The following is a 23,997-nucleotide window of genomic DNA, read 5'->3' on the forward strand; positions in this document are numbered from 1 at the left end:
AATCAGAATTGAGTTAGATTCGAGTCAAGTTTGTGTCAAATTTAAGTCAGATTGGGTTTCTATTAAGTTTAAGTCCCATTTTTATTGGGTTTGGGTTTAGTTCGAGTCTAGTTTGAGTTAGGTTAGGTTTGATTCAAATCTGATCCATGTTTGGATTAGGTTTGACTCAGATTCGACCCTAGTTTGAGTTTGATCTGATTCACAGATAGTGTTACATCTGAGTCAAGTTCCTGTCATGCTTGACTCGCGTTTGAGTTAGGTTTGCGTCCTGTTGGGGGAAGAAATATTAGTCAGGCCGGTTACACGCGCCTAGTCAAAAAATCGTGGAACCACGCCGCGATGCGGGAACGTCAAACGCAACACGTAGCTCTGCTCCAACTACGGTTTTAAATTTCTGACCGCGTGTCGACGCGAATTTAATCGGACGCCAGAGTTTCAGCGGCACCACGACCGCGGTTCTGACGCTGCGGTCTGCACGTTGCGGTCAGCTTCGAAGGGACCTGGCTCGAAATCTCGCGTCAACGGCGATCCGTGGCAAAAACTTCTTCGGCATAATCGAAACTCGCGAGGAAAAAGGGCGAAAATAGGCGGCGGCTGGAGAAAAACGGTGGAAAAAGCGTGGAAGGACAGAGATGGAAGGGATGCTAGATCGATTAGCTCGTCAGCGTGTGGAAGCAGCACGTTGGGGGTTTTTGCCAGCCAGAGGTCAGTTTTCGAGGCTGATTCGCGGATTATGTTCCGCAAGCCAGCACCCTCGAAACGTATGCAACGCTCGGACATCTACTTCTTTTTACCTCGAACGATTTACATTCGGCTGACGTGCCAATGTTCGAAACAATTTTTGCCCTCTCTCGTTCACAGGATTCCTGACAGCCGGTCAGCGATTTATGGCGCCGAATATTTTTATATCGTCCTGTGTAAAAATTCCTTTTCATATTTATTTATGGCTGGACGTGTTTGGACGTCGGGCAAGAATAGGGGTGGCGCGAATTAATTCGAATATAGGGGCGTGTTGCCGATACGAATCTGTCGTGGCGTGTGCGATCATTTGGTGGACGTAACGAATCGAAATATCGCAGTTTCCACAATGCTGAATGTGTATATTCCATGACATTCCGAACTTGTGACACGCGTATTACTGATGCTACGTTGGATCGCAGTCGATGGACGAAACGAACCAAATTATATCAAATTTTCAAATTACGTGTGTTAGGTATGCTGTAATAAATAGGTATCGTTCAGGAAGTGACACGGAGTTTGATTAATTATGAAAATTATTCTTTAATCGCCTAATTGCACCTGCAGAAAATTTTTAATCTATGTTACATATATGTAGGATCTGTTTAGGTGGATCGGCTAAAATAGTGCTGTTTTACTTATTAATGGAATAAAATAAGCTTATACGTAGATTGACGGCTATGAAACAAGAGGGATTCGCTATGAGCACTTCGACTTTGACTTCTTACTCCCATACTGACACACTATTAGCAACTTCCAAAACACTCCTGGAGAATGTAGACTGTTAAAGATTGGACACTGTACACTGTTCATGACTGACGACTGGACTGCCTGCTCCCTTGCACCCTTATTTAAAGCATTTGTTCCCACGCGTTGCGATTGTGTCGAAGTTATTTCCTTCTAATATGAACGCGTGGGGTGCTCTAGACGTCTTACGGTCTAGAGCTGTTATTGTTGTTCGGTAGCCGAATGTTAATCTGTTTCCACCTCACTCCTTCCTCGGAGTCACGATTCCAACTGACGGTGTTTATATGATAGTTTTAGAGTTCGAGTGTGACTGTTCGAATGTTTGAATTTGACTGTTTGAACGTTGTGGTTTGACTGACTGACCCTTTTGCGTTAGTCAGTTCCTCGCCTTGGCATGTCGGGGATGCGCGCTGATTGGTTGTTTAGAAAAATGTTAATTTCCCAATCAGTGGCATCCTAAGTGTCGTGATCACCCCTTCCATGCGCCCTTGGCGCGCCTTCTCCTGCAGGGGTGGGATGACACTTGAGCAGGCGCGAGGTCATGGGTTTTTCCTAAGGGTTACGGTGTTCGTCCAGGTCCGATGTGTCGGTAGTTTGTTACCCTTAGCGGGATGATCCTTCAGAATTACCGAGGTTTATAACACGTCCTTTGGCTATCGAGCGTAGGCGAAATGAAGATTTGAAGAATATTAGTTTCATTGCCCCCCAATATACCTAGAGCCCAACTCTAAAATAGTCTGTCTTTCCGATCGTGTTATAAACCTTGGAAATACCGACCTCACGGCTTATTTAGCGATGCCAACCGCGGAACAGCATTCCTTCTGTCCTTTTCCATATCCAGGCTTTCCTTTGCAATCATGCCCCTTTCCCACGCAACCTCGTTGGGTCAGGTACTTCCACCACTCTGGACGCATCCCTAAACTTTCACTCGACTCTACCATAAACATTCTTTGCAGCCAATCCTCTTGCACACGGTCACTTTCATTCCAAGCCCAAACGCACTTGACATTCCTTCCGGGTCTGTACTTATTCCAATCACACATATGTATGTATATACACGTGTGTGAAGATTAGTTTTTCTCTGTTAACGCATTGCGTTCCGCATAGAAATCTGTAAGGCATAGAAATTTGTAAGCCAGGGATCGCACGTTTTGACATGACAGAGTGTCGACATCTAAGGTCCATAACAGATGGCGCGTGAAAAACGAGAAAACTCGTGAACCTTACGGAATGCGTTAACTTATGCACGAGTTAGTTGTCAGATTCATGGTAACACGTTTTGGTGTAATTACACTGGCAGTTAGACTCGTAGTAGCGTGGTTTGGCCCAAGTCGTGTAGTACTCGTCAGACCCGTAACTTGGGTCGAATGGATTAACCCTTGGGGTACCAATGTATGGTAATTGATGTTCCTTAGCAAAAGAGAGTCCTAGGAAACAAGATAATTTTATTTTATTTTATTTTTATTTCTTTCTCTTTAGTTGATTGTTAATTTTATTAATTGGGATACAGGTATCACCAGAAATGTAATTTTAATTATCTACCCCTTGGACTGTCGACGAATATGAGTTTCAAATATTACAAGTGTTGAATAATTAATTACATAATTATTAAATTATTAATTACAAGTATTGAAATTTGGTAAAAATGTGAAGGTTTATAAATCTGTTAGATTTAAAGTCCATTTAACAATTTGTACTATAATAACGAGGTTAATTCGTCACGAGTCCTTTATGTCAAATCTCACGATTGATTATGAGCTACACTTATCACGCCACCATGACTGTATTTGACGTATTTTGACAATTTAATAAAGAATTCGAAGAATTTCTAAAATTTTTATGTATTTCTATCGTCGATGGAATAAATGTCTAGTGATTAACTAAATTTATATACCTAACAAGTATATAATTTTTTGTATTTAAATTGTTGTGCAGGGGTTAACAAAATCTTATACTTCTTAGCTCCTTGCGCAATGATTCAAATCTGGAAAATTATATATCGAAGAGGTATTTAATTTTAAGTAGGACGAAATTAGATGAAATCAACCACCATAAATTTATTCCACCCCCACGAAATCAGATAAAAATTCTAAAAATTCTTGTTAAAACACGTTAAATATAATTGAAATATAAATCGTAAGATTCGACACGAAGAATTCCCAACGAAATAGTAATCTCAAGCTCCTAATCGCGGATTCCCTACCAAAGAATATAAAGATCTATAAATCCTGCTGATTTAAAGTCCATTTATCACAATCCTGTGCTTCTTAATTCTCCATCGTACGATTTAAATCTGAAAAATTATACGTCGATGAGTATTAATCCTAATCAATCACCATAAATTTATTCCACCCCCACGAAATTAAATAAAAATTGCAAAAACTCGTCGAATTTTGTTGAAACAAGTTAAGTATAATTCCAAGTATAAATCTTAAGATTCGACACGAAGAATTCCCATCGAAATAGTAATCTGAAGCACCTAATCGCGACTGCCAAAAGCCATCGACCCCATCGTTCTCGCTGCGCAATTTCTGCCGAAAAACCAGGGCCGTATCGTGTAATAATTAATTTTCCCACGACGAAGGCTTCTCCACCGTGCCAATTACCAACTTGCAGCTATGGCGATAGTCTTCTTGTCTCGGCAGCCATCAAATAACTCACCCCCTGCGCGAAGTGGCTGCAACGACTGGATGCAATGAAGCCGGGAACCGCGGCGACGATTGCGTAGGTAAACGACTGCTAATCGAGGCGATCGGAACGACAGGGCCCCGATAACGTGGCCACGATCCCGGATAATAATGTCAGCTGCGGATTAGCTCGGTCGTAGCCGGCCGCGTGCGGACGGGCGCGTAATTAATCGCGGGACAATTAGTGGATATTACGCCTGGGTTGGTTGTACGCGTGCGGTCGCGGCTCGTTCGCGAGATCAACCGATTTCGCATTCCTACGTCGCGAGAGGATCCTCGAAACCGAAGTCGATCCACGTTGCAGCAGCCTTGGACGACTGCCTTTTGTGCCGTCGCGATTGGTAAAAATAGTTACCGGGCTATCGATCATGCGACTGTCGGAAATAACTGGGAAGTCTGGCTACCTTCCTCGGAATTTTTCGCGAAAAATTTCAGAAATTCGCGAAACTTTTGTATGTCCAAATTGTAGACGCGTTTTGAAAACAAGAACTTACCCCTAGGGAGTAAGTTAGACCCCGGTTGGATATTATTGGATCATGCAAGTTGTCGCTGAATTATGATATAGTTAGTTTTATGGAATTTTTGAGCGATTTTATAAGAAATTGGAATATAGAGGATGTTTTAAAAATATGAATTTATATTCAGTTTTTCGAATAGGGAAATTGGGGAGTAACTTAGACCTCGTTTGGGTATTACTGGATCATATAGGTTGTCACTAAATTGTGGTATAGTTCGTTGATTGCTTTATAGGATATTTCTCGAGTATTTTTTCGAGAGTGTTTTATGGAACTTTTGGAGCGATCGTATAAGGAATTGTAATATAAAAGGTGTCTTAAAAACACGAATTTGTACACAACTATTCGGAAAATTGGGAACTAACTTAGACCCCGTTTAGATATTATTGGATCATGCAAGTTGTCGCTGAATTATGATATAGTTAGTTTCATGGAATTTCTGAAGTGATCATATAAGAAATTATAATATAAGGAGTGTCTTGAAAACACGAATTTATACTCAACTATTCGAACATCGAAATTGGGGCGTAACTAAGGCCTCGTTTGGATATTATTGTACAATGCTGAATTGCAGTATAGTCAGTAAGGTTGCTTTATGGGATGTATCTCAAGTGTCTTTCAATGGTGTTTTATGAAATTTTTGGAGCGATCGTATAAGAAATTATATTAGGTCTACCGAAAAGTTCTGTCCGTTTTTGAAGTAAAAGAAAATAATACATTTTCAACAAATTTATTTATATTTATCTAATATTTTCATCGTTACTTATGACCACTTGCCAGGATGATGGAATTAGGTATTAAGTGTGGAAAGTATAGTAAATTCGACAAAACTTCAGGTGACAACGGGCAGAACTTTCCAGTAGACCTAATAATATACAGAGTGTCTTGAAAATACGAATTTATACTCAACTATTGGAATAGGGAAATTGAGGAGGAACTTATACCTCGCTTGGATATTTTTAGATCATGTAGGTTGTCGCTGAATCGTGGTATAGTCAGTTGGGTTGCTCTGTAGAATGTTTCTCGAGCGTCTTTTCGAGGATATTTTGTGCATCTATGATACGATATGATATATCTAGGACAAATAAAATCATTGGGAACAGTAACACGGTAATCAAGATCCGGAGGATCGTTCTGTGGAACCCTTCGGAGACACCTGCAACCCCCATCGCGGTCCTGCTCCCGCTCTCGACTCTCTCACGCGCAAGGCGATCACTCGCGTGCGTTGCGGCCACCTCGCCGCACGCGGTTAATCGGTCGGAGGGGTTGGGAACGGCCCTCGATGCGTAATTATGCGGGCGAATGCGCATCTGGTGACGTGACTGGCCGCTCGGCGGTCCTTGAGGGTGGTCCGCGAGCTTGCGGCCGCGGCGGAAGACGAGGTGGGTTTTTGCGCAGCGGAGCGGATCGCGTGCGTGCGCGGCGATAAAGGCGACACGGTGGTAAAAAGGCGTACACGCATGCGAAAGGGAACGAAGCGAAAACGACGGCTCGCGTGCGTCTTGTTGCAGCCCGGGTCGCGATCTCTGACCCACTTCCACCCCTCGTTCACCCCCATTCACCCTGTGGAAGGTCGCGACGTCCGTACCCCTGCTGCCGACTCTCATCACAGCGTCGAACCACACACCAGCCAACACGCCGTTTTTCCACCCCTTTTTACCAGCCCTTCGTATTCTTCCGTTCGCTCGGAAGACAGTGGCGTACCACCGCGGTTTTTCCCCCCTGGCTATTCCAAGACTCGCGAAGGACCTCTCCCTCGCGGGGTGCGCTATAAAAGCGAGCCGTCTCTGTGTCCGACGTTACAATGGCACTTTGGTAACACGATATCCTCTCTCTCTCTCTCTTTCTCTCTCCGCAAATTTCATTTCGAGGTGCTCGCGACGAGACCTGATATCCGCGAACTTTACCCGTAGTTTCGAGGGATTTTCTTATTTGCAGAACTTGTTATCACGCCTGGGAGCTTCCACCATCGCGGTTGCATTCGCGGAGCTCCGGCTGTTCTTCTGGTATCGATTGCAGCGCGGATTAATCGCGGCAATTACCGGCATTACGCGTCTGAACTTTGCGCCTTCGCGGTCGCAGTCAAGGCTCTTTCCATCCACGCGTTCCACATTTTTCTTCCACCCCTATCCCGTTTAATTCGCCCCGCAAACCGCGTCCCATTTACGTAACAGTGCCGTGCGCCACGGTTACCATAGCGAGAGCCGCGAGCGTGCAAAGTGGTACATCGACGCCATTGTCTGAAAGAAGCCGTTTTCTGTTCCGAGACAGCCACACACTTGTTATTCAGCAGCAGACAATCGAGTGGTTTCCACTGTTCTGGGTGTACAGTGGAACGCGAGGAATCGATTATCAGGCTGGCACCTGTACGCCGCGTTTCGTGCAACAGACGATCCATTACCCAATTAACGGCGGAGATTAATCGTGGCTGCTGGCCGGCCGCTGGCGAGTAGCAAGAGGACGAGGACCAGCGAGTCGAAAGTCGCCAAGGGTGTCAAGGTTGGCCAATTTCACCCCCGGATACGGCCGGGGATGATTTACTTGGCCGACTGGTCGGCAAACTATTCCACCCTGGCATCTCTGCGCCAACTATGCCCGGATTCGTTCCATTGCTTTCCATCCTCTGTGTTCTAGCTTTACCTGATACGCCACCCCGAAGTTGTCTCAGCAGATTTATTCGTTCGATTACGCTGTGTCAACCGTGATTACGGATTCTTCGCCGGTCGTTCAACGATTTCTCCTGCAATTTCGGGGTAGGGAGGACCCTAAGTGCTGTTTCTCCATTCTGGAATGCCGGGTAAATTTGGTTCGTTATTTCTTCCATCTCGCGATGTCTTGGCTGGTTTAATTGGCGAATAAAGGGGTTGAAGTTTTGGGGATTGATGATTTTGGAACGGAGGGATTGTCGATGTTTGAACTGCTGTGAGTTTGCGAGGAGGGATGGTGGAGACGTGTTTCGTGGCTCGTTTTGGAGGGACAGGTTTTACTTTTATGGGGTTTGAGTGTATTTTTTTGGAAATGCTTTTGTACTTGGAGGAGAGATAGGAAAGTGGAGATGGAAATTTTTCGAGTTCTAGCGATTCTGTGGATCTTGGTAAATTTTTCTCGTGATTTGTTTTATAACGAGGTTAAAGGTAAAAGTTTCCGTTTTATAATGATGCTTTTATAATTGGCAGACGATTTTTATTTGCCGAGTTGTCGCAATTTGAACGGAAAGTGTGACCGGTTATATATGTTTGCATAATTCGTAATTTATTTCTTTAATTACGGTATATTATGTATTAATATTCTTCCATTATCGTGTGTATAGTCTCCAAAATTGACCTCAAACACAACCTAAATTTCTCTTCCATAATTCATGTATTTATTCAATTTTCGAGCAATAATCCGATCATATCAAAAGATCTAATTAGGTTAACGTTAAAACTAGCAATCTGTAATACGTGTCTAAATATAATAATCCAAATTACACAACCAGAATAAATTAGTATACACAGTTGTGCTTGTAGCTTAGTAAAATTCACCAGAAATTCTACCAGAAATTCCCATATATTTTCTTTAATTCCAAATACAATCAAAAACCCATCATTTTCGCGTGACAATAAACGCCATAATATAAATAATAAATCATCCACCTAATTAACCACTGCTGCCAATCCTCTTTGTCGATATCATTTTGCTCTTTCATCAATTAGTGTCATTTTACATGCAAAATAAATCGGAAAAGCAATTTTAAAATGTCGATACGAATTCTCTTAATTATACTTTGATTTTTGGAACACGTGTATCGCGTTGAAAACCGAAAAACTTCTTTTACATTCCATCGGGGGCCTCAGAAGTAAAGACAGGGACTCCAGTAGGTGTGGATACAGGATAGGTACTCGCGGACGCTGGCAGGCGGCGCCACGGGCTCTAGGGCCCCGGTAAATTCAAGCGTAGTTTCATTTCTCTCTCTCCATTTCAACGCTCTTGTCGCGTTTCGCACAGAAATACCTGAAGAAATAAAAACTTCTGGGACTCTGTCAGGGGACAGGGTGTAGTGACCAACATTCACAGATAAATGGAAAGCAGAGGTTCGAGGTTTCTCGAAAACTCTCGGTGAATCTTCGATTACCATAAATACAGATTTTTATGCTACCTAAGTATCTTCTATTTAAGAGAGGGTTCATTAGAAAGCCCTTACTGACGAGTCCACTAGCAGGTCCAGGACGAAACGCATCCCTTCCTTGCGTCCTTCTACCTGCTACCTACCATAGTATCCATCCAGACAGCCATCAGAATACCAATAAACAGTGTAGGAATCACAAGACTTAAATATAAACATAAGCAACCTGCGCAGGAGGAGACCTCCCACAGATAGTTGGTCATTCAACAACGTTTTAAAAACACGAACCTATTTTCTTCTTTCCACTTACCCTTGACTATTCGAGTACATCAGGATACCAATAAGAAGCAATAGGAACCACAAGCATTAAACATAAAGAAAAGCAACCCCTGTTGGAGGGACTCCTTTAGATCCTTGGTTATCCAGCAATGTTTTAAAAATACGAACTTTTGTCCTGTTCTTTCCACTTACCCTCGACTATTCGAGTGCATCAGAATTACCAATAGGAAACAATAGAAATCGCAAGATTTAAACACAAAGAAAAGCAACCCCCTTGGGGGAGTGGGGCTTCCATAGATCGTTGTTTATCCAACAACGTTTTAAAAGCACGAACCTATCTTCTTCTGCATTTACCCTCGGCTATTCGAGTGCATCAGGATTACCAATAGGAACCAATAGAAACCACAATACGTAAATATAAAGAAAAGCAACTCCCATGGGAGGGACTCCTTTAGATCCCTGGTCGTCCAACAACGTTTTAAAAATACGAACTTATCCTCTTCTTTCCTTTTACCCTCGGTTATTCGAGTGCATCACGATTACGAATAGGAAGCAATGGGAACCAAAGAACTTAAACATAAAGAAAAGCAACCCTCATAGGGGGGCTCCCATAGATCGTTGGTTATCCAACAACGTTTTGAAAACACGAACTTATCTTCTTCTTTCCACTTACCCTCTATTATTCGAGTGCATCAGGATACCAATAAGAACCAATAGAAACCACAATACGTAAATATAAAGAAAAGCAACCCCCATGGGAGGGACTCCTTTAGATCCTTGGTCGTCCAACAACGTTTTAAAAATACGAACTTATCCTCTTCTTTCCTTTTACCCTCGGTTATTCGAGTGCATCACGATTACGAAGAGGAAGCAATGGGAACCAAAGAACTTAAACATAAAGAAAAGCAACCCTCATTGGGGGGCTCCCATAGATCGTTGGTTATCCAACAACGTTTTAAAAACACGAACTTATCTTCTTCTTTCCACTTACCCTCGACTATTCGAGTGCATCGGGGTAGCAATAGGAAGCAATAGGAACCACAAGACCTTCACATCAATAACCCTTTTTCGGTTAGGCATGGGGCGCACACAGGGTATAGAATTCCGGAGGAATACTCGACACGAAACAGCGACAGCCGCTGTGCGAAAAAGCAAGGTACCGAAGTACTCCTATATATAGTCGCCATCGAGATGCATTAGAGGGTTAGCGTTGACGAGGGTCTTTTTTTAACCCCCTGCGATGTTAATGCTCGACTCGGAACCGTGTCAAGGACAGCCTCGATCAGTCGACACTTCCGTCACCCTCCTGTGCTCATTGGGAGCCACGACTCGGTCGTTCGGCTGTGGGAGTGGTGCAAGATCGACGGCAAAGGACATCGCGAGGTTGTCGACGGTTCCTACCTAGTCGACACACAGGTGGCCGGTGTGGTTCACGCACGTTCGTGTGCGAAGATCGGTCGAGGGTGTTCGTCGAAGTCGCTCTTGACGCGGAAGAGCCCACTTTCCGCTGAAAGCCGGAAGTTCACGTCTCCTCGCCGTTGGAGAACCGAATGGAAGGGTTGAGGAGCACAAAGCTCGCCGCTGCGCCTGTGTGCAGGTGTACGTGTGTCACCCTTTTCGGCGCTTTCCTCGTTTTCTGCTGCACAATTGATTTCCCGCGTCTCGCTCCTTAGCTGCCATGACACTGGCCTGGCGTTGCTGTTCCGTTTCTTGGGATTCGTTAGACGGGGATTATTTGGCGGTGATTATCGTGTTTGGTAGGGTACGAGGTAGGAGTATATAGTCGACGAACCTTGAGGTTCTTATTCGACTGCTGTGTACGAGTATTCAATATTCCTGTGACAGTCTGGATTTCTGTCTTCGGTCATTTTTATCTGGAAACGTTTCGCAGATTCGCTAGTTGTTTGCCAAAGAATTGTCAGTTTTGGTTTCTCTAATTTTGGTACCTTCAGACGTCATTGGTTCACGGATTTCAAGTTCAGGGTTCGAGTTTATTGATACAGTGAGTTTTTGCGTCAGTTGCTGAATCAAAGGGTGCTATATAAGTTAATTTTTCCTAAGATCATGTCTTTGCTTTTTAATTCCTTTTTTAAGTGTTTTCATAGTAGAAAACAAGGACAGTGTTACAGGAAAAATATTTTACAGATTGGAATCCAGGTAAAAATTATTTTCGCTGTAAAAATTAGGAAGAATCGCGTCACTCAGGTATCCAAGTTCCAGAAACTCTACAAAAATTAATTTTTCTTCACCAAAGCTTTGTTTATAAATTTCTTTCTAAATTTTCTTATGGTATTTAGAAAACATAGACAGTGTTTTGCTAAAAAATTTTTTAAATTGTGAACCTTGGTAGTTTCCATAACAAAATTTTATTAGCAAGATACTCGTCACTGGGGTGTCCAGTTTGCAAGAACCCCATCAAAAATAATTTGCAAGAGTCGCATCTCACAAATATCTAATGTCCAAAAATCACATAAAAGTTAATTTTTCTTCAAGTATTTGTCCTTTAATTCCTTTTTAAGTGTTTTTACAGTAGAAAATAGAGACAGTGTTACAGTCAAATAATTCTCTAAATTCGAATCTAGGTAAAAATTATTTTCGCTGTCAAAATTAGTAAGAATCGCGTCACTCAAGTATCCATCTTCCTTTCTAAAAATTCTCATAGTATTTACAAAACATAGACAGTGTTTGGCTCAAAAATTTTTTAAAATTCGAATGCTGCTAGTTTCCTTAAAAAAATTTTATTAGCAAGAAATTCATCACTCGAGCGTCCAGTTTGCAGAAATCCCATGAAAATATCCCATAATTTGCAAGGATCGCATCACTCGGATATTCAGTTTCCAGAAACCCCATAAAAGTTAATTCTTCCTTACCAAGTCTTTGCTCTTTAATTCCATTTTTAAATGCTTTTACACTAAAAAAGCAAAACAGTGTTTCGCTAAAAAATTTTTAAAAATTCGAATGCTGCTAGTTTCCTTAAAAAAATTTTGTTAGCAAGAAATTCATCACTCGAGCGTCCAGTTTGCAGAAATCCCATGAAAATATCCCATAATTTGCAAGGATCGCATCACTCGGATATTCAGTTTCCAGAAACCCCATAAAAGTTAATTCTTCCTTACCAAGTCTTTGCTCTTTAATTCCATTTTTAAATGTTTTTACACTAAAAAAGCAAAACAGTGTTTCTCTGAAATATTTCAAATGTCCAGTTTCCAGAAACCCCATAAAGGATCATTTTTCCTTATCAAGACTACCTTAATCCCTTATACCGAGCCCAGGAACGTTATCCAACGATTCCTCGTGGCAAATTCGCAGTTGTTGAAAAATGAATGAAGAAGAACCTAAGCGAAAGCCAGTACGAAACCCGTTTCCTCGGATCCTTTTCGGAAATGGATCTTTCGTCCGTTTCGTGGTCGCTTTGCATTTAATCGGGACGCGACGGCGCCATTTTAGGAGTGGCGGACTCGAGGATGTCGGCGTGGGCGTGAATTAAACCAGTCGGGCATAGTTAATTCCGAAGCCATAGCCGGCCGTATCTCGATTGAATTCCCATGCCGAGGAAATCGGGGAAGACTGTGGGCAGCTTGCAGGAAATGGAACTTCCGGATTGTTTCCATCGTGCGGCGGTCCCCGGTGTTCTATGCTCGCCGCGCTTTCGACTCGCGACTGCCGCGGTTAGAGCCGTGTACGTGCCACGGAGTCTCGTTAAGATGCCACTAATTACCAACAGCACCCGGCGAAATCAGCTGCAGACGTTGCGCAGCTTGTCGCAGAAACGCGGGGAAATTAACTCGTTAGCGGGCCCCCTGAAAATGGGCGAGAAGTCCGAGAGCGTTGCTGCATTCGGTCATTTTATTCTATGGATTTGTAATGATCATCGTTTTCACCCTTGCCACTAGATGGATCCCAACTTCGGGATCTGGACTGTCTCGCAAGTCCTTGGAAAACTTCCACTTCCTATACATATAACTTCCACACCTTCCGATAGTATCCCTGTCTAAGGTAGGGTCTGCTAGATAGGTTGCAATCTCATTTGTAACCCTTTTATACGTTTTGGTTCTTTTATATGTATATCTAGTTTTTGACTATTCTAGTTTCTATTGTATCCTAGTGTATTCTAGTTGTAAGGGGGGGCTAATAATATTCAACAAGAACTGGCCGCTAATACTCTTTCCTAATAACTGTCTCTCAATAACTCCTCTCAACGAACTATCTAGGAACTGTCTAAGCACTTTGTCGTACGCTTCTGGACCTGCTCTTTCAAGGACGAGCCTCCTTTGTTCATTGATCGCGGATCAAGCGGATCGTTGCCTCGATTTGAGACTCCGGTTGTCATTGCTACGCGCTCCTCACTCACGCCGCCTAAACCGGAGCTCGCCTAATCTTATATATTCTTACATAGTTTAGTTCCTATTGTATTCTAGTTTTGAAAAATTGGTCTGCTAGGTAGCGTCAACGACCATACCACGTAGAATGCACTGGTCTCGTCCGATCACCAAAGTTAAGCTTTATTTGACGCGGATAGTAGTTACATGGTTGGTTTGCTAGGTAGCCCGATGAGTCTACTATCAGGTCTAGGACGAAACGTATCTCTTCCTTTTCCTTTTGTACCTTCTAGCACCACTGCAATACGAGGGTACCTATGACCAGTCGACATTCAACAACCGTGGGGGAGGACCCTCTACAGATCTAAGGAATGTACATTATAAACATACGTAAACCTAACTCAAACTCGCAAGACTTCAGCCAAAGATTTGGAGACTGCGAGTTCAAAGATGAACAACGAAATCCTAGACACTAGAGACAGAATCCACGAAAGTCTAAGAAATGTACATTACACAGACACAAGCACAGCCAGCAAATCCATCCGTGAAACAAGACAATTGAAGCAGGGTAATTCTGAGAAACACCCTACACATTCTGACACCCTACAGATATTTGCTTTGGTTTCTTTCAATGCTTATCGTGTGTCTGTTAGGTAAATAGGGTGGAGAGATTCGAGTCATTGGCAGGAATTAGACTAGGTATGGATAGTATTATTGGTAGCGAAAGTGTGTAAATATGAGAGATTGTGATCAAGGATCCTCGAGTTCATCGAATTTACGAAGCTGTATAAACTGTATAGGCTCTTGGAAACTGAATCAAAATTATCGTTAAGCTTGAAGGCAGGTATCTACATATAGATACGTAGAGCTTTGGGGCTCAGTCCATCTTCAGTGTTGAAATTGTGGAACTATTTGTACATATATTTATACATATGTGAAAAGAATAGCTTGGAAAAAGGTAAAAGCTACGACAAATCCGAAACACACTTTTGTCAACACGGGCAACACACCTGTAACTCCATCTCCAATAGAGTTCGTACTAAGCTAGAGCAGTTAGACCAGGGGTGTCCAAACTTTTAGTTTCCCTGGGCCACATTGCAAGAAGAGTTGTTCTGGCCCACGCAAAATATATTTGACACTGAAGATAGACTACAATAATTTAAACGCTATTTATTTATGATTTGCTTTTTATTACAGTGACAGCAACATGAAATTAGGTTGGCGTGACATTGTTTTATACATTTTTATCTGATATTTTATATATGAAATTGGGCTACGGATTGGACAACCATGATTTAGGTTATTTCTTATCATTCTTCTTCACTGCACTTTATCCTAGATCTTCCTACTCTCGGCAGAACTCGATTATTCGCCTCATACCACGGCCTCTCAGACAATGGGAAATCGGAATATACTTTGAAATGGTCAGGTCTGAAGTATCCGTGAAGTTGCCATTCTTCGTTTCTTTTCTGTACACTTTGTCAGTTTCAGAACCTTTCGAATTTCTTTCTCATATATAGAACAGCTGACCCTCGTGACTCCATTCGTATAATATAAATCCTAGGATTTTATTTCTATTTTCTATCCATACGATAAATAATTAGTCGAATAAAAATTCGTGTCAGCATTAAACTCCTGGAAGAATCTCGAACGGACACAAGGGGTCTTATTTTTCATACCTGCGTCAGAACTCAATTATTCAATAATTAATCCATGGTCCTTCAAAAAATAGGATATCCAAGTATATAAATTTGAAATGGTCAGCTTCGAATTTTGCACGAAGTTACAATTTCCCATATCTTTTCTGTACACTTTGTCAATTTTAGAATCTTCCCAATATCGTTCTCATAAATAGAACAGCTGGTCCCTGTGATTCCATTTGAACAATATCATAATTTTACTTTAAATTTCCACCCATACGATAAACAATTGGTCGACTATAAATTCGAGTCGCCATTAAACTCCTAAAAGAATTTCGAACGTACCCAAAGGGCCCGATTTTTCATACTTGTGCCAGAAGTCACAATCCACGGTGTCTCAAAAAATAGGAAATCCGAGTATATAAATTTGAAATGGTTAGGACCGAATTTTCCACGAAGTTACAATTTCCCATATCTTTTCTGTACACTTTGTCAATTTTAGAATCTTCCCAATATCGTTCTCATAAATAGTACAGCTGGTCCCTGTGATTCCATTTGAACAATATCATAATTTTACTTTAAATTTCCACCCATATGATAAACAATTAGTCGACTATAAATTCGAGTCGTCATTAAACTCTTAAAAGAATTTCGAACGGACCCAAAGGGCCCGATTTTTCATACTTCTGCCAGAACTCAATTATTCAATAATTAATCCATGGTCCTTCAAAAAATAGGAAATCCAAGTATATAAATTTGAAATGGTTAGGACCGAATTTTCCACGAAGTCACCATTTGCCACATCTTTTCTGTACACTTTGTCAATTTTAGAATCTTCCAAATATCGTTCTCATAAATGGAACAGCTGGTCCCCGTGACTCCATTCGTATAATATAAATCCTAGGATTTTATTTCTATTTTCTACTCATACGATAAACAATTAGTGGAATAAAAATTCGAGTCAACATTAAATTCCTGGAAGAATCTCGAACGCAGCCGAAGGGAGCGAACAGCTATCTCTCTCGCGACGCAACTCCGGTCGATAATTACGAAGCAGCGAAACGTTGGAGATATTTTGGAGAACGGCTGGAGGGGATTCGTGTTGGCGAAAGAAGAACGCATCTCGGGGCAAAATAGAGGCAGAAATTTCGGGCGTCGATCGAAAGCAATCTGGCCAGCGTGTGCAGCTTGCGTCACGCGAAGATATAGACGAACGGCGCGGGGCTGAGGACACAGGGGTGGCTGCTGGAGGACGCGGTGGTTCATGTCGATTTCGTACATATAAGAGTTAGCGCGCGCGCGCGATTGTTCGCCGCGATTGAAATCACGCGAAGCTTTACTTAACGGCGAACTTGCAGATTTCGAGAGCACGGATATATTCGCCGAGCCGCGTTGCCACCCTTATCGACCCCCAGTCGCCTTAATGGCGCTTCAGATGTTCCTTCTGGCCACCGTGCACGAGAGAGGGTTGCTGATCGAAGCTCTCGGCCATTCGAACACGTACCAATTTCCCTGCGAGATGTCGCATTTCTACGCGTGAAAAATTAAAAGAGAAGGAGAGAATAATACAATTGGCGACTAGAATGGAAGCAGGGATGAGTCCTTAACTAAAAAGGAGTCTTTTGGCACGATGACTTCCGGGTAAAGAGAACGTCGTTCTCTAAATGGAAATAAATTTTGTAACGTGGTGACGCTGTTGAACGAGGCACGAGTGACTGAGAGACAAGGAAGAATGGAGAAAAGAATGGGAAGCGTTTCTTCCTCCTCCTGTCAATAAGGCTACCTAGCAGGGTTATTTTTAATATACTAATAAATTATACCAAGTATAAAGATTGATTTTGATTAAATTCCCTGTGAACAAATGTTTGGAGGTTTGATAAGTAATGACACTTCTTTGATAACAGAAGATGAGAAATAAGAAGAGAAGGAGGGAAATGATACAATTGGCGACTAGAATGGAAGCAGGGATGAGTCCTTGACGAAAAAGCAGTCTTTTGTTGACCCCTGATACGATGACTTCAGGTAAAGGGAACGTCGTTCTCTAAATGGGAATGAATTTTGAAACGTGGTCACGCTGTTGAACGAGTCACGAGTGACTGTGAAACAAGGAAGAAAAAAGAAAAGAATGGCAAGCGTTTCTTCCTCGTCCTGTCAATAAGGACTCATCAATAAGGCTACCTAGCAGGGTTATTTTTAGTATATTTTTAATACAAATATAGGGATTGTTTCTGATTAAATTTCTTGTGAACAAATGTTTGGAAGTCTGAGACGTAATGACACTTCCTTGCTAACAAAAATAAAAAATGAAAAGAGAAGGAGAGAAGCAATACAATTGGCAACTAGAATGGAAGTAAGGATGAGTCCTCGACGATAAAGGAGTCTTTTGTTGACCTTTGACGATGACTTCAGGTAAAGGGAACGTCTATGTAATGCGTTTTCTAAATAGAAATAAATTTTGGAACGTGGTGATGCTGTTGAACGAGTCACGAGTGACTGTGAAACAAGGAAGAAAAAAGAAAAGAATGGGAAGCGTTTCTTCCTCGTCCTGTCAATAAGGACTCGTCAATAAGGCTACCTAGCAGGGTTATTTTTAATTTACTAATAAATTATACCAAGTATAAGGATTGATTTTGATTAAATTCTCTGTGATCAAATATTTGGAAGTTTGAGAAGTAATGACACTTCCTTGCTAACAAAAATAAAAAATAAAAAGAGAAGGAGAGAAGCAATACAATTGGCAACTAGAATGAAAGCAGGGATGAGTCCTCGACGAAAAAGGAGTCTTTTGTTGACCCCTGACGATGATTTCAGGTAAAGAGAACGTCGTTCTCTAAATGGAAATCAATTTTGAAACGTGCTGATGCTGTTGAACGAGGCACGAGTGACTGTGAGACAAGGAAGAAAAGAGAAAAGAATAGGAAGTATTTCTTCCTGGTCCTGTCAGTGAACTCGTTACTGTGTTCTTGTTCTTTCGTCAATTTTCTCAAGACCAGTTTCCATTATCCTATAATAGTACTACTTAACACGTATAACATTTATTGTATAATACTACTCGTTAGGCAAAATCTACTCTCTCAAAGGCCTCTTCAGAACCAGCTCTTACACAGAATTGACTCGCTGAACTCACACTGGCATTGAATATCACTCGGTTCATTTACCAATATTACAGTTATCATGGGGTTTAATTATGGAATCGAAATTGTGGGATAAATATTGGGCCCAAGAATAATTTGTTTTCGTCTACTTAACCTCCTCTATCGCTCTAATAAATTAGAGTAAATTAGTATTGTAGGAACGAATACGACGAGGATAGAGGTTTCTCCCTAGTTTAAAAAATATTTATTATATAAAATACAAGTAGCCCTCCTACAACCCGGCATCTTATAACACGGTTTCGCTATAACACGATTCATAAATTGCGGGAACCCTCCTACAACACTGCATCCTATAACACGGTTTCGCTCTAACACAAGAAAATTGTAGAAACCTTTGTACAGCACTTTACTTCTACATGAGCAGTGACGACGAAGAAATTTATTAAATTAAAGTTGCAATAAATTAAAATAATATTTTTGTTTTGTGTTGTACATACATTTATATTTTTAATAACAATTAAGTTGTTTATGTAGACTTTAAAAAAGAATTTGCTTTTAGTAAGTTTTCGGAACGTAACCCCCCTTTTTGTACTGGCTCTGGGTCTCATACAACACGGTTTCACACAACACGGCATTTTCTAGGAACCTATCTACCGTGTTACAGGAAGGCTACCTGTACACGGATTAATTTATTATATATTACTACTTAACACGAATAATATTTATTGTATAATATTGTATAATATTTATTGCAAAATGGACTCTCTCAAAGGCCTCTTCAGAACCAGCTCTTACACAGAATTGACTCGCTGAACTCACACTGGCATTGAATATCACTCGGTTCATTTACCAATATTACAGTTATCATGGGGTTTAATTATGGAATCGAAATTGTGGGATAAATATTGGTTCCGCGAATAATTTGTTTTCCTTCGTCTACCTAACCTCCTCCCGCGAGCAGCTGGGATTTAAATAAAAATAATCTCTGCAGCACTGTCCGATGAACAGTGGCGAAGCAGAGAGGGAATTTTCGTGCGTTTCGATTCGCATGCTAGGAAAATAAATTGTATCACGGATTGGCCAGATCTCGCGGCTAGATAGCAGCGAGCAATGATATTATAAGCGAGCGTATTATGCCGTGATCGGTATCGTTCGTGACACGCTATCGTGCCGGCACTGGGACTTTTTATTCCCTCGAATCTGGCCTCCGTTTGGTCGTCGTGCGTTGATTTACAGTTGGTTACACTTAATAAGAAATTCAGCGTGACGTTAACCCAGTGTATGGTTACGACCTGCTTAGGCTATTGGAAAAGTACCTCTCACGAATTTGTTTAAAAATTATTTTTCTAATTTATATATTTAAAATTGCGTCCACCTATATGGACTGTTAGCGAAAGACGTAAGATTTGCATATTAACATTGAGTGTGTGTGTTTGTTTTGCTAGCTTTTATAATTGTTTAAGCTAGCTTAGGATTTCATAAGGGGTTGTATGACTGCATTCGAGTGCTTCTTCGAGGTCATTGAGGATTTTATTTTGTCTTCTTTTGATTAGGTGCTTCGACTAATCGATTGGAATGTGTTTGAGAATGATATTCAATGATTAATGGCAGTTGGCAGTGTCTTATAACTTGTGTTCTTCTTTTTTAATTAATGCGAGTGTAATTGACATGAGTGTAATTGACCTCAGTGTAATTGACGTGATTGTTAGTATTATTAGTTAGTATTATTTGGTGTTTCCTGTTTGTAGCATTTTCAGGACTCTTTTTAAATATGCAATCTCTTGAAAATACCTATGACAGGTGCATTCATGCTGCAAGACTGGTATTTTTCGTGAAAACGTGAAATTTGCTATTTTTATTATCGTTTTAATTATTGCTTTGAGATTCTTATGATAAGCCGATTATAGAGATGAATGGTTTGTTTATAAATTATGTAATTGGCGTCAACGATAAAAAGTTTTGCTTCTGTACCACTCGGCTTATCGTAGAAAAGCTTTTAAAAGGAGAGGAGGAGGACAGGTTACGATTGCTCGACTCTGTATGTGTACATATACATGTATGTAGGATCGGGGTGTGTGGATTGGCTAAAGTAATGTTTTACTGCTTCTTAAAATACAATAAACATACTTATTGGCTACGAAACTGGAGACCCGCTACGGGTAAGCTCGACTTTTACTTGTTAGACGCTATCTTGAAGACCGTGAAGGCTGGTGCTGCCCGCGCCCTGGCACCCTTATTTAAGCATCCACTCTGTCCTTTTCCATACCCAGGCTTTCCTTTCCAGTCATACTTCTTTGCTACGCAACCTCGGAGGGCGCTGTACCTTCAAACACTCTGCACGCATCTGTAATCTTTCACTCTAACCTAAACATTCATTGAAATCGATCCTCTTGTGCTCGGTCTCTTTCGTTCTGGGTCCAGACACACTTGCCATTCTTCCAGGGCCGTACTTATTCCAATCCCACATGTATGTAAATCTGTTGCTCCATTGTGATGGTTTCTGTAAGAAACAACATCGTCAATCTCATAGCAGAGTAAATTACTATTGCAGATTGATTTTAACGATCTGTAAACATTTCTTAATCGACTAACCAATTATCCAGGCAGAAAGGGTGCAATTTCCAATTTGGTATATATTAAAAAGGATTTTAAGTAAACATTTTAGTTAATTTTACTGTATATCACAATCTGTGCGAGGTTCTGGGAAAAATGGATGTAATTATTGCAGATATATATTTTTACAAGCTTTAGAAACAAAGATATATTATAATAACGAGTTGTTTGCACCATAAATATTAATTAACATTCGCAGAATTCGTATAACCCGCGAAAATTTGTATAATTTTATTCTGCATAAAACAGGTATATAGTGGTCAATTAAACTGAAATTAATTTCGCAATGCACAGTTTCTCATAATTATACCATACTCTGTGGGGTTAAACAAGCTTCGTTCCCCATTTTATGTCGCTATAATTCTACTCGCTAAAAAGCTGTGCCACGTTATTATTTTTCTTCTTACAAATACAAACACCATATCCGTAGCAACACACGAGCTTCATACGCGAAGCTATGTGCAAGAATATTGGAAACGGCAACTTACGAGGCATCAAACGACTGCACCTTTCATCCATGGTCTAAAACACGGTTTGAAACACGAAATAGCGATATTTTATTCGCGTCTTCGAAGTTCGCAAGTTCACTCGTCGCATGTGTTACAGTGCATTCTTCAGCGACGAGTTTACTCGTCACCCGTGTTACAACTCATTCCTTAATGACGAATTCAGTCGTAATTTGTGTTACAACGCATTCTTTGACGACGAGTTCATTCGTCATTCGCGTTACAACGTATTTTTTAGCGACGAGTTCACTCGTTATACGCGTTACAACGGATTCCGTAGCGACGAGTTCACTCGGTAACCGTGTTACAACGCATTCTTGGACGACGAGTCAACTCGTCACCCGCGATACCATGGATTCCTCAGCGACGAGTTCCTTCGTCGCACTCGTTACAACGTATTTTTAAACGACGAGTTCACTCGTCACCCGCGTTACAATAGATTCCGCAGCGACGAGTTCACTCGACAACCGTGTTACAACGCATTCTTGGACGACGAGTCAACTCGTCTCCCGCGTTACAACTCATTCTTTAATGACGAGTTCACTCGACAACCGTGTTACAACGCGTTCATGTACGCCGAGTTCACTCGTCACCTACGTTACAACGCATTCTTGGACGACGAGTTAACTCGTCATCCGCGTTACCACGGATTCCTCAACGACGAGTTCCTTCGTCACACCCGTTACAACGCATTTTTAAACGACGTGATCATTCGTCATCCACGTTACAGTGGATTCCTCAGCGACGAGTTCACTCGACAACCGCGTTGCAACGCGTCCTAGGACGACGAGTTCGCTCGTCACCTGCATTAGAACGCATTCTTGGACGACGAGTTCACTCGTCACCCACGTTACAACGTACTTTTTAGCGACGAATGCACTTGTCATCCATATTACAACTCATTCCTTAACGACGAATTCACTCGTGATCCGCGTTACAACGGATTTCTCAGCGACGAGTTCACTCGTCACCCGCTTTACAGTGCATTCTTTAGCGACAAGTTCAATTCATTCGTTACAATGCATATTTAAGCGACAAGATCACTCGTCACCCACGTTACAACGTACTTTTTAGCGACGAATGCACTTGTCATCCATATTACAACTCATTCCTTAACGACGAATTCACTCGTGATCCGCGTTACAACGGATTTCTCAGCGACGAGTTCACTCGTCACCCGCTTTACAGTGCATTCTTTAGCGACAAGTTCAATTCATTCGTTACAATGCATATTTAAGCGACAAGATCACTCGTCACCCACGTTACAACAGATTCCTCAGCAACGAGTTCCCTCGTCATCCGTGTTACATCGCATTCTTCAGCGACGAGTTCACTCGTCACCCGCTTTACAGTGCATTCTTCAGCGACGAGTTCACTCGTCACCCGCTTTACAGTGCATTCTTTAGCGACGAGTTCAATTCATTAACGCATTCTTCAGCGACGAGTTCACTCGTCACCCGAATCGATGCATTAAGAACGGTACATGGGAATCGTGGAATAGTCGAACGAGGCCTGACAGCTTCTCGATAACGGTGTATCCGTGAACCGAAGGTCGCTAATCACTCGTCACCCATGTTACAACAGATTCCTCAGCAACGAGTTCCCTCGTCACCCGTGTTACAACGCATTCTTCAACGACGAGTTCACTCGTCACCCGAATCGATGCATTAAGAACGGTACATGGGAATCGTGGAATAGTCGAACGAGGCCTGACAGCTTCTCGATAACGGTGTATCCGTGAACCGAAGGTCGCTGTTGGTTCCGTCAGAGAGACGCGTTAAGCGGAGATCGCAAAGCCAGGATAAGGCCGTTGTTGATCTTTACCGTGGATCTCGCTCACACACGTCCACCGACGTGTTCGGCTTTTATTTATAGTTTATAGTTGCAACCCCCGATGGCTCGCGCAGCGCTGATAAAGAAGGGATGCGAAGGTCGTTGATGAAAAGTCGCTGGTAAATAGGCAGGAAGTACAGCGAAATATCGGGATACGAACTTCGCTTTGCCAACCGAACGGCTGGGTTTTCATTGTACCTGCTCGTCGAATCGATGCATCGATTTTTAAATGAAACCCCCAGCCGGTGCTCGCATTTTTTCGCCACCCCTGTCCTTTTTTCCTATCCTCCATCCCTCTCCTCTCTCTCTCTCTCTCTCTCTCTCTCTCTCTCTCTCTCTCCTTTTTCGCCTCTTTTCGCCCCTCTCCGTTCCCCGTTTGTCACCGAGACACCGAGTTCCAGTGTACGACACGTTCCACCTTCGTGAACCTCGTTAAAACTTGTTTACGATCACTTGTTTCAGTTTACGAGCTTTTACGCGAACTCGGCGGCTATCTACCCCCGAAGAGCATCGCGCCAGCCGACATCACACCCCTGGTCTCCAGGCTGCTCAGGGTGAACGGCGCTCCACTCTTCGACTTCTTCGTCGACGTGGATCTTTACGATCGATCCAGGTCCTCCGTCTTTCTGGATCTGCCTACGAAACATCAGGAAGACGCGTTCTTCGCGGAGAATCCGGTGAGTCTCGTATCCTCCACGTGTTTCCTCGCGCTCCTAACTTTTCGTTCGTAGCTCTAGACCTAGTTCGCCTTCCTCCTCGTCGAGATTACCGATAACTTTTAATCGCGAGAACTCGACCGTGTCGTAATGCCTTCCCCTAGGATCTCGTCACGCGATCATTTCGAATTTCACGAATCTTCGCGCGGTTTCGAGGAAATCTGGACGATCGGTATCGTGAAATAAGAAATAAAATGAAATATT

General features: G+C 42.1%; 1 protein-coding gene across 2 annotated transcripts in view; it reads left to right on the forward strand.

Annotated features, from left to right (window-relative positions):
- The window catches only part of LOC108548960 (endothelin-converting enzyme-like 1), a 193,008-nt gene that overhangs the window by 69,520 nt on the left and 99,491 nt on the right, over positions 1 to 23,997 (forward strand). For both annotated transcript variants that reach the window (XM_017902120.1, XM_017902121.1), the window contains exon 6: positions 23,540 to 23,754. In XM_017902120.1, coding sequence (XP_017757609.1) covers positions 23,540 to 23,754 — 215 coding nt within the window. The remainder of the gene's footprint in view (positions 1 to 23,539; positions 23,755 to 23,997) is intronic.

Source organism: Eufriesea mexicana, unplaced genomic scaffold, assembly GCF_001483705.2.
Source record: "Eufriesea mexicana isolate 0111107269 unplaced genomic scaffold, ASM148370v2 scaffold1653, whole genome shotgun sequence".
NCBI classification, from domain to species: Eukaryota; Metazoa; Arthropoda; class Insecta; order Hymenoptera; family Apidae; genus Eufriesea; species Eufriesea mexicana.